The sequence below is a fragment of the Scyliorhinus torazame genome, chromosome 13 (genome assembly GCF_047496885.1).
Source record: "Scyliorhinus torazame isolate Kashiwa2021f chromosome 13, sScyTor2.1, whole genome shotgun sequence".
Lineage (NCBI taxonomy): Eukaryota > Metazoa > Chordata > Chondrichthyes > Carcharhiniformes > Scyliorhinidae > Scyliorhinus > Scyliorhinus torazame.
Window position 1 is genome coordinate 83,011,737 of NC_092719.1, and position 14,121 is coordinate 83,025,857.

A 14,121-nucleotide genomic window follows, 5' to 3' on the forward strand; every position below is an offset into this window, starting at 1 on the left:
TCAGACTTGGAGATAGCTTTAACACATTTATTAAACTATCAACAATTCTCCTACTTGGATTCGACTCTCCTGTTAATCCTGCTTTGGCAACTCAGACTAACTAACCAGTCTGCTACAATCCATGTGGTGGGTGTGATGTGTTTCCATCAACCCTATCTGTACTCACTAAGTGTCTCCACTGGAAAGAGAAAGATCATGTGTGCTGTGTCCTTTTATATGGGTAGCCCCCTTGTGGTGGTGTCACCTGTGTGTGTGTCTTGACTGCCCATTGGTCGTGTCCGATCTTACTGACCTATTGGTTGAATATCTGTGTCATGATGTCTCTGGTGCTCCCTCTAGTGTTTATCTGTGTGTACTTGCATTAAGCCCCTGTGTATTTACAGTGATGCATATCACCACATCCCCCCTTTTTTCGTGTTACATATTTTCTGTACAGTGTGAAAAAAAATTGAACAAAATAGGTAGATACGTGATGACATGTACAAATCATGATGAGGGATGATTACCCAATAAGTCCAAATCATATGTATGAGTCTAAAGTTCATTAATTATTCTGGTCGAGTGTCTTTCTTGTTTGGTTGGTGAGGTGGTGATGTTGATGGTGGCATTGCTTTATAAACGCCGTCAGTGTCCCTGTGCGTAAGGAACCAAGAAGTGGCCAAATCACTTTGTTGTCTGATGTGGACTCTTTTTTTCTTTTGATGCTTGTGGTGGCGATGTATGCAATCTGTGTCGTCCTGCCACCTGCCATGGTATGTCATTGCATTGAGCTGAGCAGTAACAGTGTCCAGCATTTGCAGAGTTGTACCATGTCGTACCAGTCGAAGTTCCATTATTGTTGTTTTTGTCGTGCTTGTTGTCGACGTTGTTGCCTTTGGTACGCTTCTTGTTATTGTCTTTGATGTGGTGTTCATAGGTTGTGTTGGTTAGTTTTGTTGTTGTGTTTGCTGCGCTCAAGGACCACACTCTGTGGATAATACGAGTCCTTCACACAGTTACTCATGTCAGCGTTCCTTGTGGCATCTGCTGTTTCCTTGAGTGTGCCGTCACTGATTCCGTTGTGCTCCCCGTCTGGAATCATGTCCGGCTTACTTGAATCAGCTTTGGCTTGTCGATGCTCCCCCATCTGGAGTACGGTCTGTTTCACCTGAGTCAGTTTTGGCTTGTCGATGCTCCCCGTCTGGAGCACTTTCTGGTTCACCTGAATCAGCTTTGGTTTCTTGACGCTCCCCGTCCGGAGTCATTGCAGGTTCACTTGCATCTTCTGAGGTTTCTTGATGCTCCACGTCCGGAGTCAAAACATCCAGGAATGCATTTGCTTGTGGAGAGGCTCGAGCGAATGAGGTATGAAGTAACGTGTTGTCACCGGAGTCACCAGTAGTCTCACTGTGATTGTCAAGTGCCTCTGTACACACTAGCTGAGGTCTGTCACGTTGCACATCTTGTATGGGAAGTGGGAAGCCGTCGTCACTTGTCGCATACAGTGGGTAGAGCCTCAGTGTCTTCTTTTTGTTCACTTGAGCTGAGTAGACTGTCATAGTCTGCTTGCTGTTCACTTGAGCGTGGCAGACTTGCATCGTCTGCTGCTGGTTGCTCAGAGGAGGTTGCTCGACACTCATGGTCTTGGTCATGCAAGGACTGCGCTCTGGAGTCTTGCGTTCCTTCCATCGTGGAGTCTGTCCACGAGCTCGCTGTGGAGGCTTGTGTTACACCCTCTGTGGAATCTTGCAGCGCTCCTTGTATGGAATCGTGCATTGGTCTCGCTGTGGAGACTGTCATCACTTCTTGTTCATGCAAGGACTACGCTCTGGAGACTTGCATTGCTTCTATTGTGGAGTCTGTCCACGAGCTCGCTGTGGAGGCTTGTGTCACTGGATTCACTTTCTGTGCGGAGACATGCAGTTGTCTCGCTGTGGAGTCTTTCATCGCTTTCTGTGTGGAGGCTGGGACCCTTTGTGGTGCGTGAGCCACTCTCTGTGTGGAGTCGGGGACTCTTCGCGGTGCGTGGACCACTCTCAGTGTGGCAGCAGGCCGCTCTCTGTGGGCTTGTACCGCTCTCTGTCTCTTGGCGTCAAGCCGCAGCATAATCCTGCACTCACGAGTCGGGATGTCATATATGCTGGGCTGAGGATTCCCCAATCCGAAGAACTTGTCGTCGGGGTCTTCAACACCTCTAGTTGCGGTTCGGATTTGGTACTGGGGTAGCCACCTCCCAAGATGAAATCTTTGTCTGAATCGTCGTCTTCCAAGACCATATCATCTTCCAGGGCGGTGCTTACTGCATGTTGCAGGGTTCTGCGGAGGTTACTTTCAGGCTACTGGTCGAATTTCAGGCATTGTGCTGTCGTTCCAGGTGAAAGAATCGGGTTTTACGTCTTTAAAACTTTTTTTTTCGTGTTTTGGGACATTTCCCCTTTAAGTGGGCGTGGCCCGGGGCCTCTGACCTCATGATGCTTGTGACGTAGAGCGTAGGAATGGATTGCGCTGCGCAGATCACTGTTCCTTTACTTTGCGCCCTTCTCTCAAGTGCGCATGTGCGGCACCTTTTCCAAGATGGCCACCAATCAAAATTGTCGTTCGTTGCTCGCCTCCCTCAGCCTCGTGGTTAATATTGGTGCCTCTTTTACCGTTTTCTGTTGGTTTCTTTGTGTTTTCCTCATAGTATTGTTCGAACTTCTCCAGGACAGTCTGGAAGTCTCTCTTTTCTTGCCCTCTGGAGTACTTGAAGGTTTTGAAGATTTGTTCTGCATTTGCACCCGCAATTGTGAGCAGAAGTTCTGTCTTTTCAGCATTGGTCACGTCCTGTACGTCGGCTGCTACCAGGAAGATCTCAAACCTTTGCCTGAATGCACGCCAGTTTGCACTGAGATTGCCGTGGCACCTGAGCTGCTATGGAACTGGAATCTCAAATCATCTTGCCTGGGTGCTGTTGCTGGTCGTCACGGTTTGCTGAGTTGAAACTATATGGATTTAAACAGTCATTCCTTGGTACCATGTTTTGTTATGCTCTTGACGTAGCATAAGCTGCTTCCTTGATGTACACTCTGACAAAGGAAGGTTCAGACTTGGAGATAGCTTTAACACATTTATTAAACTGTTAACGATTCTCGTACTTGGATTCGACTCTCCCGTTAATCCTGCTATAGCTACTTAGACTAACTAACCAGTCTGCTACAATCCACGTAGTGGGTGTGATGCGTTTCCATCAACCCTGTCTGAACTCACTAAGTGTCTCCACTGGAAAGAGAAAGATCATGTGTGCTGTGTCCTTTTAGCCAACATTAAGGGCATTTAAATGGTCATTGGATAAACATATGGATGATAAGGGAATAGTGTAGATGGGCTTTAGATTGGTTTCACAGGTCGGCGCAACATCAAGGGCTGAAGGGCCTGTACTGCATTGTAATGTTCTATGTTCTATATGGGTAGCCCCCTTGTGGTGGTGTCACCTGTGTGTGTGTCTTGACTGCCATTGGTCGTGTCCGATCTTACTGACCTATTGGTTAAATGTCTGTGTGCCATGATGTCTACGGTGCTCCCTCTAATGTTTATCTAGTCTTAATGTATTTGCATTACAGTGATGCATATCACCACATAGAGGATTTCAGCTTTTGAAAGGGTCCTTAGAGTCAGCTGGACAGAGTGAAGAACCAATGACTTTGTCAGAAGGAAAATTGGAGTCACAGATCTTATGAACTTTTAGCTGAAGTTCAGAAGTGGAAATTGAAAATTTGAATCACTGGAAAAGAAGGGATGAGGTGTTGGCGACAATAGAAAGCAGGACAAAGGGAGAACAGGCCCGGTCGGAGAAAGACTGGATGGGTGGTCAGGGGCACGCAGAACCGCAGTGAACAGAGTGATATACTTGTTGCCCCTTGTGGACTATGGCTAATTATGGATTTAAACATGAAATACCTACCAAAAAGAACATTCGTGGTTGCATAACCTTCCTGGACAACTTCATCAAAGTTCCTTCCTTCAAAAAGACCTAGGCAAAGAGACAAGCAACAAAATAATGCTGTCAGTTGCTCTGAATAAAGCAGGCATGATCAATTTTTTTGGAAACATTGTACTTAACTATTTCACAAGTGCAAATCACGTTGTACAGGAATACAATGGAAAGGTCTGGGGCTGAAATGTTCATAGAATCATTACAATGCAGAAGAAGGCCATTCAGCCCATCGAGTCTGCACCGACCCTCTGCAAGAACACCCTACCTAGGGTCAGGCCCCCATCCTATCCCCGTAACCCAGGAATCCCACCTAAACGTTTGGATACAAAGGGACATTTTTGTATGGCCAATCCACCTAACCTACACATCTTTGAACTATGGGAGGAAACCCACGCAGACACTGGGAGAAAGTGCAAACTCCACACAGATGGTCACCCGAGGCCGGAATTAAACCTGGGTCATGGCACTGTGAGGCACCAGTGCTAACCACTGTGCCACAAGAAGTGGAAAATAAAAATAAAGCTTTGTGAGACCACCAGTTAGGCTAGAAGAAAAGAAGTGAAAGCTGATCATGAGATTTTTTAAGAAAACATAAATAATCAAAGAGCTTTTAGATTGGCACAAGTTTTCACATTTTATGCATGTTGGTTTCCTGGTAATTTCTCAAAGTTATTGTTTTGAGCTACATATTTTAATCAATGTTTCATACCAAAAAGAAAAACAAAACCGAAATAAAGAATTAACAATTCGTGCCATATGTTAGAATTGTTCAATTCAGCTGGATTCAAATGTATTTGGTAAAAGCATACTCCTTATGTTGCATCCACCAAAGTTATCCATCAAAATAATTCATGGATGTATAAGACTATTCTTACATCAAGTTATAAATTTAGAAGGTGCTTAAATTAAGATTGGTTAACGCAGACCTTGAATATTTTCAAGCTGGAGGTCTATAGAGTTTTGGAATTAAGGAATAATTTAAAATTAAAAAAATCATTTATGGGATGTGGTTAGGCCAACATTTATTGCCCATTCCTAGTTGCCCTTCAGAGGTGGTGGTGAGTTGCCTTTTTGAAATGCTGCAGTCTTTCAGGTGTAGGTACACCCACTGTGCTGTTCGGTAGGGAGTTGCAGGATTTTGTACCTGCGACGGCGAAGGAACGGCGATATATTTCCAAGTCAGGGTGGTGAATTACTTGGGGCAGAGCTCCAGGTGGTGGAATTCCCAGGTATCTGCTGCACTTGTCCTTCTTGATGGTAGTGGTCATGGGTTTGGAAGGTATTTTCTAAGGAACCTTGGCGAGTTACTGCAGTGCATCTTGTAGATGGTACACAAGGTTGCACTGTTCATCGTTGGTGAAGGGTTTGAATGTTTGTGGATTGAGGAGCAATCAAGCGGGCTTTGTCCTGGATGGTGTTGACCCTCTTGAGTGCTGTTAGCGCTGCACTCACCCAGGCAAGTGGAGAGTATTCCATTACACTCCTGACTTGTACCTTGTAGACGGTTGACAGGCTTTGGGGAGTCAGGAGGTGAGTTACTCGCCGTAGGATTCCCAGCCATTTACCTGCCCTGGTAGCCACAGTATTAATGTGGCTAGTCCAGTTCAGTTTCAGATCAATGGTAACCCCCAGGATGTTGATTGCAGGGGATTCAGTGATGTTAATGCCATTGAATGTCATGGGGCGATGGTTAGATCCTCTCTTGTAGGAGATAGTCATTACCTGGCACTTGTGTGGCGCGAATGTAACTTGCCACTTGTCAGCCCTGGATTTTGTCCAGGTCTTGCTGCATTTGCACATAGACTGTTTCATTATCTGAGGAGTCGCGAATGATGCTGACCAAGTGCAGTCATCCGCAAACATCCCCATTTCTGACCTTATGATGGAAGGGAGGCCATTAATGAAGCAGCAGAAGATGGTTGGGCCAAGGACATTACCCTGAGGAACTCCTGCAGTGATGTCCTGGAGCTGGGACGATTGACCGTCAACCACAACCATGTTCCTTTGTGCCAGGTATGACTCCAACCAGCGGAGAGTTTCCCCTGGTTCCCATTGATCCAGCTTATGCAGTCACTCTCACCTCACCTGGCATTCAGTGCTTTTGTTCATGTTTGAAACAAGGCTGTAATGAGGTCAGGAGCTGAATGAACCTGGCAGAACCCAAACTGAGCATCCATGAGCAGGTTATTGCCAAGTAAGTGCCGCTTGATAGCACTGTTGATGACTCCTTCCAACACTCTGCTGATGATGGCGAGTAGGGCAGCACGGTAGCACAAGTGGATAGCACTGTGGCTTCACAGCGTAAGGGTCCCAGGTTCGATTCCCCGCTGGGTCACTGTCTGTGCGGAGTCTGCACGTTCTCCCCTTATCTGCGTGGGTTTCCTCCGGGTGCTCCTGTTTCCTCCCACAGTCCAAAAATGTGCAGGTTAGGTGGATTAGCCATGCTAAATTGCCCTTAGTGACCAAAAAGGTTAGGAGGGGTTATTGGGTTACGGGGATAGGGTGGAAGTGAGGGCTTAAGTGGGTCGGTGCAGACTCGATGGGTCGAATGGCCTCCTTCTGCACTGTATGTTCTATGCTCTAGACTGATAGGGTGGTAATTGGCTGTGTTGGATTTGTCCTGTTTCTTGTGTCCAGGGCACACCTGGGCAATGCCAATGTTGTAGCTGTGCTGGAACAGCTTGGCGATGGGTGCGGCATATTCTGGAGCACAAGGCTCTATTGCAAGGTACTATTGCTCTGAGTGCAGCCCACAACACATTTTGTTGATTGGTGCCTATGCTCAGGGTTGCCACATACTGCTGATTTCCTAATTTTTTTCTGACTGGCATGTCTGAACCAATACGCAGGTGAGGCAAGGGCAAGTGAAGTAAGGGGTGTGCTGGTTGCTCAGACCATTGACTGTGAGAGCCGTGCGTTCCCTCTGCCTCCAAATGTAAATATTTCTTTTGTTTTCATCATTTGAAGTTCTTTAGGGCCAGTTTAGCTCATTGGGCTAGACAGCTGGTTTGTAATGCAGAACAAAGCCAGCACCACGTGTTTAATTCCCGTACTGGCTTGCCCGAACAGGTGCCGGAATGTGGCAATTAGGGGCTTTTCACAGTAACTTCATACTTGTGACAATAAAAGCTTATTAGTATTATTATTTAAACATATGAACGATTCAGCATTTTTTATTACTAATTTTAAATACTCGGTATAAGTTAAATGCATTTAATCTTTTTCATGGGGTCTGTAAAGGTAAATGGGAAAATATGTCATTTGACCCATGGAAGTCTGGAAAACCTGAGATTTTAAGGTAAGGGAAAAAGTCACACGAAGGGTTAACAGCAGGACAAGCAGTTTGGAATACAACAAGCTTGAGACAACTCCTATCCTGTTAAAGAAACTTGAGTGAATTAAGTTTTGGTAACACATGAAGTGGTACTTACAAGGTAGCAAAGGGTTATAGTTACAATTATAGTATCTTTATACTTTAATTTACATTGATAATTTACACATTTTTAGAAGTTAAACCTTTTTAGCAAGCAGTCGACTTAGAAGGGTCAGAATTTACATCCCAATTTAGATAAGGTTAGAATACATGTGTGACATACTGATGCCAGTTGAATGCAGAGATGCAGAGGAAGGCTGCTTCACTGAACACAAGTTATGGTCAAATATTGAGGTTAAAAAGATAACACTTGGGTTTGATATCAGAACATTTGCTGACGAAGCAGGATCCGAATTGATTAACTGTCAACCAAATTTATTACCTGTCACGCAGAACCCGATAGTTCAAAGACTAAATGCGATTAGGGTCTGTAACTAAAGATTGTATTCGACAATGAACCAACCTGCCAGCGAAAGAGAGTTACTTTCAATAAGGTCATGTAATCACTTGGACTGCTAAAAGGGCAATATAAACCCTGAAATTCTGACAGTCAGCAGCGTCATCTATGGGAAGGACATTCGTAAGCAAAGCACCACAGCGAATCCATCTGAAGACGACCAAAAGTTAAAGAAGAAAGATTGTCAAGGCAGACCTGAAGGTCTAACAACTGACCAGGAGGATCCAAAGAACAGGGGCGCGATTCTCCGAACCCCCCACCGGGTCGGAGAATCGCCGGGGGCTGGTGTGAATCCCGCCCCCGCCGTGTCCCGAATTCTCCGCCACCAGAGATTCGGCAGGGTCGGGAATCGCGCCGGTCGGCGGAAATCGCGCCGGTCGGCGGGCCCACCCCCGGCGATTCTCTGGTCCGCGATGGGCCGAAGTCCCGCCGCTGTCAACCCACGCCAGCCGGCGTGGATTGAACCACCTTTCGAACGGCGGGACAAGGCGGCGCAGGCGGGCTCCGGGTTCCAGGGGGGGGCCCGGGGCGATCTGGCCCCGGGGGGTGTCCCCATGGTGGGGCCCACGATTGGGGCCCACCGATCCGCGGGCGGGCCTGTGCCGTGGGAGCACTCTTTTCCTTCCGCCTTCGCCATGGTCTTCACTATGGCGGAGGCGGAAGAGACCCCCCTCCACTGAGCATGCGCAGGGATGCCGTGAGCGGCCGCTGACGCTCCCGCGCATGCGTTGCATGGCAAAGTCATTTCCGTGCCAGCTGGCGGGGCGCCAAAGGCCTTTCCCGGCAGCCGGCGGGGCGGAAATCACTCCGGCGCGGGTCTAGCCCCTCAAGGTGAGGGCTCGGCCCCTCAAGATGCGGAGAATTCCGCACCTTTGGGGTGGCGCGATGCCGGACTGATTCGCGCCATTTTTGGCGCCGGTCGGCGGACATCGCGTCGATTACGGAGAATCCCGCCCAAGATCTTTTTACCTTTCTATGAAAACAGTGATTTTATCTTTTAATTTGAAAATAAAACTAATTTAAATTGATATCCTGAAAAAGTGGTTATTAGAAAGTTTACTTTACTCAACTTAGAAAAGCTGGTCCTGTGATAGAAGCTACTAAGTGGTAAGTATACAGAATCTTCTATGAAGATATGGGTTATACCGGGGGATAACTTGAAACACTAGTTTGACCCGATAAGTCTGCATAGGAGTCAGGGAAAGGGAATCCCAGTTCACCATTTAAAATATCTTATTGATCCTTTTTTGGTATAGGGGGAATTCTAAGAATAGTGGTGGGGTTTTTACTTCAGGTCATAGTTAATGAACATACCCAATTTCAATCTTGTGTCCCAGAGTTGGAGGGGGACCACTCCTGCGGCCCACTCACTAGCCTAGGTTGCCCATCACTGGTATACCCTCATTAACTCTATTACTTCATCAAAATAGTTAAACATGATTTGTCCTTTACAAGTTTGTGCTGGCTTTCCTTAATCCATCCAATTTGTTCAGTACTGCCCGAGAGTATGGTGGCAGCAGGTTCAATCCAGCAATCTAAAGGGAATTAGACTGTTATTTGAAAAGGAACAGTGCAAGGTTACGGGAAAAGGAGAATGACACTAATTGAAATGCTTATTAGGAGAGCAGAAATGATGGGCCACAGGGTCCCCTTCTTTGTTGTGACAATTCTGAGATTTTGTGAGGTGACTTGTTAATTTTGTCCCGGATTATCATTTCTAATAGCTTTGCCAGCACCTAGGTTAAACTGACTGGCGTTTAGCGGGTGGATTTATTCTTATTCTTTTTTAAACAGGCATGTAATATTTGTAATTTTCCAGCCCTCTGGTATCACCCTTTTATCTAGAGAAGATTGGAAGATCATGGTCAGTGACTCCACAATTTCCACTGTTACTTCCCTCAGTAACCTCGGATGCCCTACTGACTGATCAACTTTAGGTACAGTCAAGCGTTTTAAACACCTCCACTATCAACTTTTAGTCTCTCCAGTGTCTCAACTACCTCCTCCTTCACTATGACTCAACAGTACCGTCTTCCTTGGTAAAGACAGATGTAATTTGGTGCCTCAGCCATGACCTCTCCCTTCATGTATAAATCCATTTTTTGGTCCTCGATTTTCCCTTTTATTATTTATATTGATTCCCTTTTATATAGGCTGCCAGTTTCTTCTCATATTCTCTGTGCTGCTCTTATTTTTTTCCTTCAATTCCCATCAGAACTTTGTACATTCATCCTAGGTCTCATTTATATTATCAAGGTGTTATTTGTCATCGGCACTCTGTTCCTGCTTCTTACTTTCAACCTGTTTCATCACACAGAGCTATGATTTGTTTGTCCTTCCCCTTCACCTCCTGGGAATGTACCTAAACGATTTCCTCTTTAAAGGCAGCCCATTGTTTAATTACAGTTTTGCCTGCTAATCTTGGATACCAGTTTACCAGAGGCAGGTCCACTCTTACTTCATTGTAAGTGGCCCTCACCCAATTAATTATTTTTACTCTGGATTTCTTTTTGTCCTTTTCTACAGCCAACTTAAACCTCATGATACAACAATCATTGATTCCTTCGCCTCCTCATACATGATCCACTTGGCTCATCTCATTCCCCGAACCAGAGCCAGCAGTGCCTTCTTCCTCATTGAATTGGAAACATACTGATATTGTAAATGGCCCGTACCAGCCTCCCTGAACAGGCACCGGAATGTGGCGACTAGGGGCTTTTCACAGTAACTTCATTGAAGCCTACTCGTGACAATAAGCGATTTTCATTTAAATTCTCCTGAATACAGACTAGAAACTCCTCCCCCATCTGCCTTTTCCACTATGACTATCCTTTGATATTAGGAGACTCAAAGGCCCATTTCATAACTATATTTTTTTCAGATTTATTCCTCTATATTTTGCCCACGAGTTGGAAACCTACACTCAGTAGTGTAATGCTAATGTTTCTTAGCTCTAATTAAATAGATTCTGTCTTTGACCCCCCTAAGACATCCTCTCGCCCCAACACTGTAATATTATCCTGAAATCAATATTGTCACCCCATATTATTTATTTCCTTCCTTATCTTTCCTGAACATCATGTATCCAGGAATATTTAATACCCACTTCTTGACCTTTTGTGAGCCAGGTCTCCCATTATTGCCACATCATACTCCCACGTGCTCATCAGTGCCTGCAGCTCACCAACCTTATTTTCCACATTATGCATTCACAGAGATGCACTGTAAACCTAATTTAAACTTTATTACATTCTCTCTTATCAACCATGATTGAATGGCGAAGCAGACTCGATGGGCCGAGTGGCCTAATTCTGCTCCGATGTCTTATAGTCTTATTCTGACCCCACCTAATAATAATTTCTCAGGTAAGAAAAAGGCAAACAAATCACAGCTCTGTGTCCATATTTCATGGCAGAGCAGGCTCAAAGGAAATTACCTATTCCTCCTTTTCTCTGTGTTTCTACGCAACACTTCATTCTGGAGAAGCACTAATCTATTAAAACCTGTGTCTGAGTTGAAATGTAAAACACCATTGTTCTGTGCTTTTACGTTTTACAAACTTACAGGTAAGTATAAAATCAGAACTATAGGGCAGATGAATGCGTAACTGAGGAGATGGTGCAGGATGGGGGGCTTGATGTTCCTGGAGCATTGGTACGTGTGCAGGCAAGATGTGTTGCGCTTGAACAGAACTGGGACCAATGTCCATGCAAGGTTGTTTGATAGTGATATTGGGAGGGTTTAACTAAATAAGCAGGGGGGTGAGAGCAATGTGGTTACATCAGAGATGTAAAACAAAGTAACCAAGGAATGTTTCGAGTCCAGATGACCCTTTGTCAAAGCTTTGACAAAGGGTCACCTGGACTCGAAATGTTAGCTCTTTTCTCTCCCTACAGATGCTGCCAGACCTGCTGAGATTTTCCAGCATTTTCTTTTTGGTTTTTCTTCCCCCCCCACCCATATACTCCACGATGCCTTTAGAGCCTAGACATCCATATCCTTAAAGATATTCAGTGACTTATCCTCCACAGCTTTCTATGGCCTACCCCATATGCAAAACTGTGACCCCTGTTTCTAGACCCAAATCACATTTGCACTTATCAATTTTAAAAAGTTGAGCCAGCATCAATAAAAGAAAATTGCATTTCAGGTCTTACAAGAAAGACAAATAATTTGCCAACACAATTCTGTATAAAATTAACGAAATATGCTAGAATAGGAATTTAGCTACCAGTATTTCAATGAAATTTATATCCCCTTGTCTGCAGTCAACAGTCTACCAAACAATTCAATTCTCTTTTAAATAAAAGTTTCAGTTGACAGTCAGCAATAATCACCCTTCCAGGCTGTACAATTTCTTGTTGTCCATTTAGGCTATACTGAATCTGCATCAGCTTCTGGAAGTTATCCTGGAGGCAGGGGAGAAATAAAAACACAACATTAAGATTACAACTAGTTTTTAAAAAAACAAGCAAATGCGGCAATGCATCAACATAGTAGCTAGCTAAACTGGTTTACTTACTCCTTGTTTCATTATGTCATTTGCATGGTTCGCTACTTCTACAACAATGGCAAGTGCAGCTGACAATATAAAAATAGAGAATTATTATCTGAATATATTGAAGACAAAAATCCAGCATTTTATAGATAGTAAAGATCATTCAGTACCTTGAGTATCTTCATAATCAGCACAATCTCTAGACAGGTTCTTCACATAATCTGCAATATAAAGATTTTGAAAATGTTTAAGTCAGAGAGCACCTTATATATATGGAAGAGTGTGAATTTGCTCCCTTGATGTGAGTGGCTTTATTCAGTGGGTGAATGAACTATCATGATCAAATCAGATATTTACTGAGTAGGTAAATGTCACCCAAAGGCCCCGCTGGGAGTGCGCGCATGGCTATTGGATTTTTTAAAGAATGGGGTCAAGCTCAATTGTCTATACTCACAATTAAGGCTTACGTCTTGGGGCAATCAGGAACGCTGGCATTGACAGTGACATATAGATCCTATGAATGAATTTTAAAATTCTGCAATGCTAATACCTAGGGACCTTGAAGCTGTGAGAAGTGAAAAGGGGAAAGAGATGGGGAAAATGCATTTGCTTGTCACAAAAGTTTCAACTTTGAAAAAACTCTACAAAACATCTAAATAACGTTACAAGCTCAACTGATCATCTTAAATTGGTTATAGTGTAGATATTACCGGATTCAGGGTTGTTCAACAAATGATGCCCAATCATGCTATCACATTTAACAGTAGATGTTTTGTTTTGGGTTTTGCAAGTGCAGGGTGGTTGAGACAAGTCAATAATATGCAGACGCTAGATCTGTTTGGCACACTTTCAAGGACTCTCTTCACTTTCAGAAGGTACATGATCTGACAAATTCATTACATGTTTGGGGGCATTGTTAGTCACACTGCTCGGCTTAAGCCAGTTCATTCTGATCAGTGGAAGATGAAAGGATTTGACAACATGCAAGTCTTCAGCACATCAGGTTTAAATTTACTTATGCAGCTCCATATAATGGATAATTATTGGTAACTCTCTGTGGAAACTGGAACCACTGTAGCTCTAAAATAAATTGCATTCAGTGTTTACAAGCCTGTCATTCTTAAGGGTTATTTATTTTAGAATTTTGGGTTAAGATCACACTAACAAAGGAACATAACCCAAGTAATGACCTTCAGGGAAATAATTTGGCCTACCTACACCAACGTGGTTGACTCCTACCTGCCCTCTGAAGTGGCCCAGCAATACATCAGTTGAATCAAATGGTTACAAAGAAAGAAGTTAAAGAAGTAGCACCCAAGCTCACCTCAGGGGAAACCAGTGACGGGCAATAAAAGCTAGTCCTGCCACTGATATCTCCATCCAGAGAATGAAGAAAAAAAACCTACAATATTGGTATCTATTCTTAATGCTGGACATATAATTTGATTTCAGTTTTAAAAGTTGCATATAAATATCATAGAGTCCAATGGTTATTCTCACTAATGGAATTACAGTTTTGTAAGCCTTAAAATGTTTAATTACTCCAATTTTCAAGTATTTTCCAAATAGTGCTCCTGTACACAATACTTGCGATTCACAATATTGAGGCAGCCCAGACTCTAAGAGGCAATCAAGTGGAGGCAAGGCTAGATTCCTCAACAGAAAATAAATGGTGTGCATAAAATATTTACAGTGACAACCACCTCAGATTGCTCTCATGCATTTCTTGTTCTTAGTTTTACTGCAATGACAGAAATTTGGAAACAGACTGCACAGCTATTTGCTTAACCAAAGACTGAACTGCAAAAGTGAGACTGAACAGCTGAAAAGGCAGAAGACAG

General features: G+C 44.1%; 1 protein-coding gene across 3 annotated transcripts in view; it reads right to left on the reverse strand.

Annotated features, from left to right (window-relative positions):
* fgd6 (FYVE, RhoGEF and PH domain containing 6) overlaps positions 1–14,121 on the reverse strand; it is a 312,715-nt gene that overhangs the window by 159,613 nt on the left and 138,981 nt on the right. For all 3 annotated transcript variants that reach the window (XM_072471885.1, XM_072471884.1, XM_072471886.1), the window contains exons 9-12: positions 12,451–12,501; positions 12,305–12,363; positions 12,120–12,191; positions 3,920–3,988 (exon numbers count right to left, since the gene is read on the reverse strand). In XM_072471885.1, coding sequence (XP_072327986.1) covers positions 3,920–3,988; positions 12,120–12,191; positions 12,305–12,363; positions 12,451–12,501 — 251 coding nt within the window. The remainder of the gene's footprint in view (positions 1–3,919; positions 3,989–12,119; positions 12,192–12,304; positions 12,364–12,450; positions 12,502–14,121) is intronic.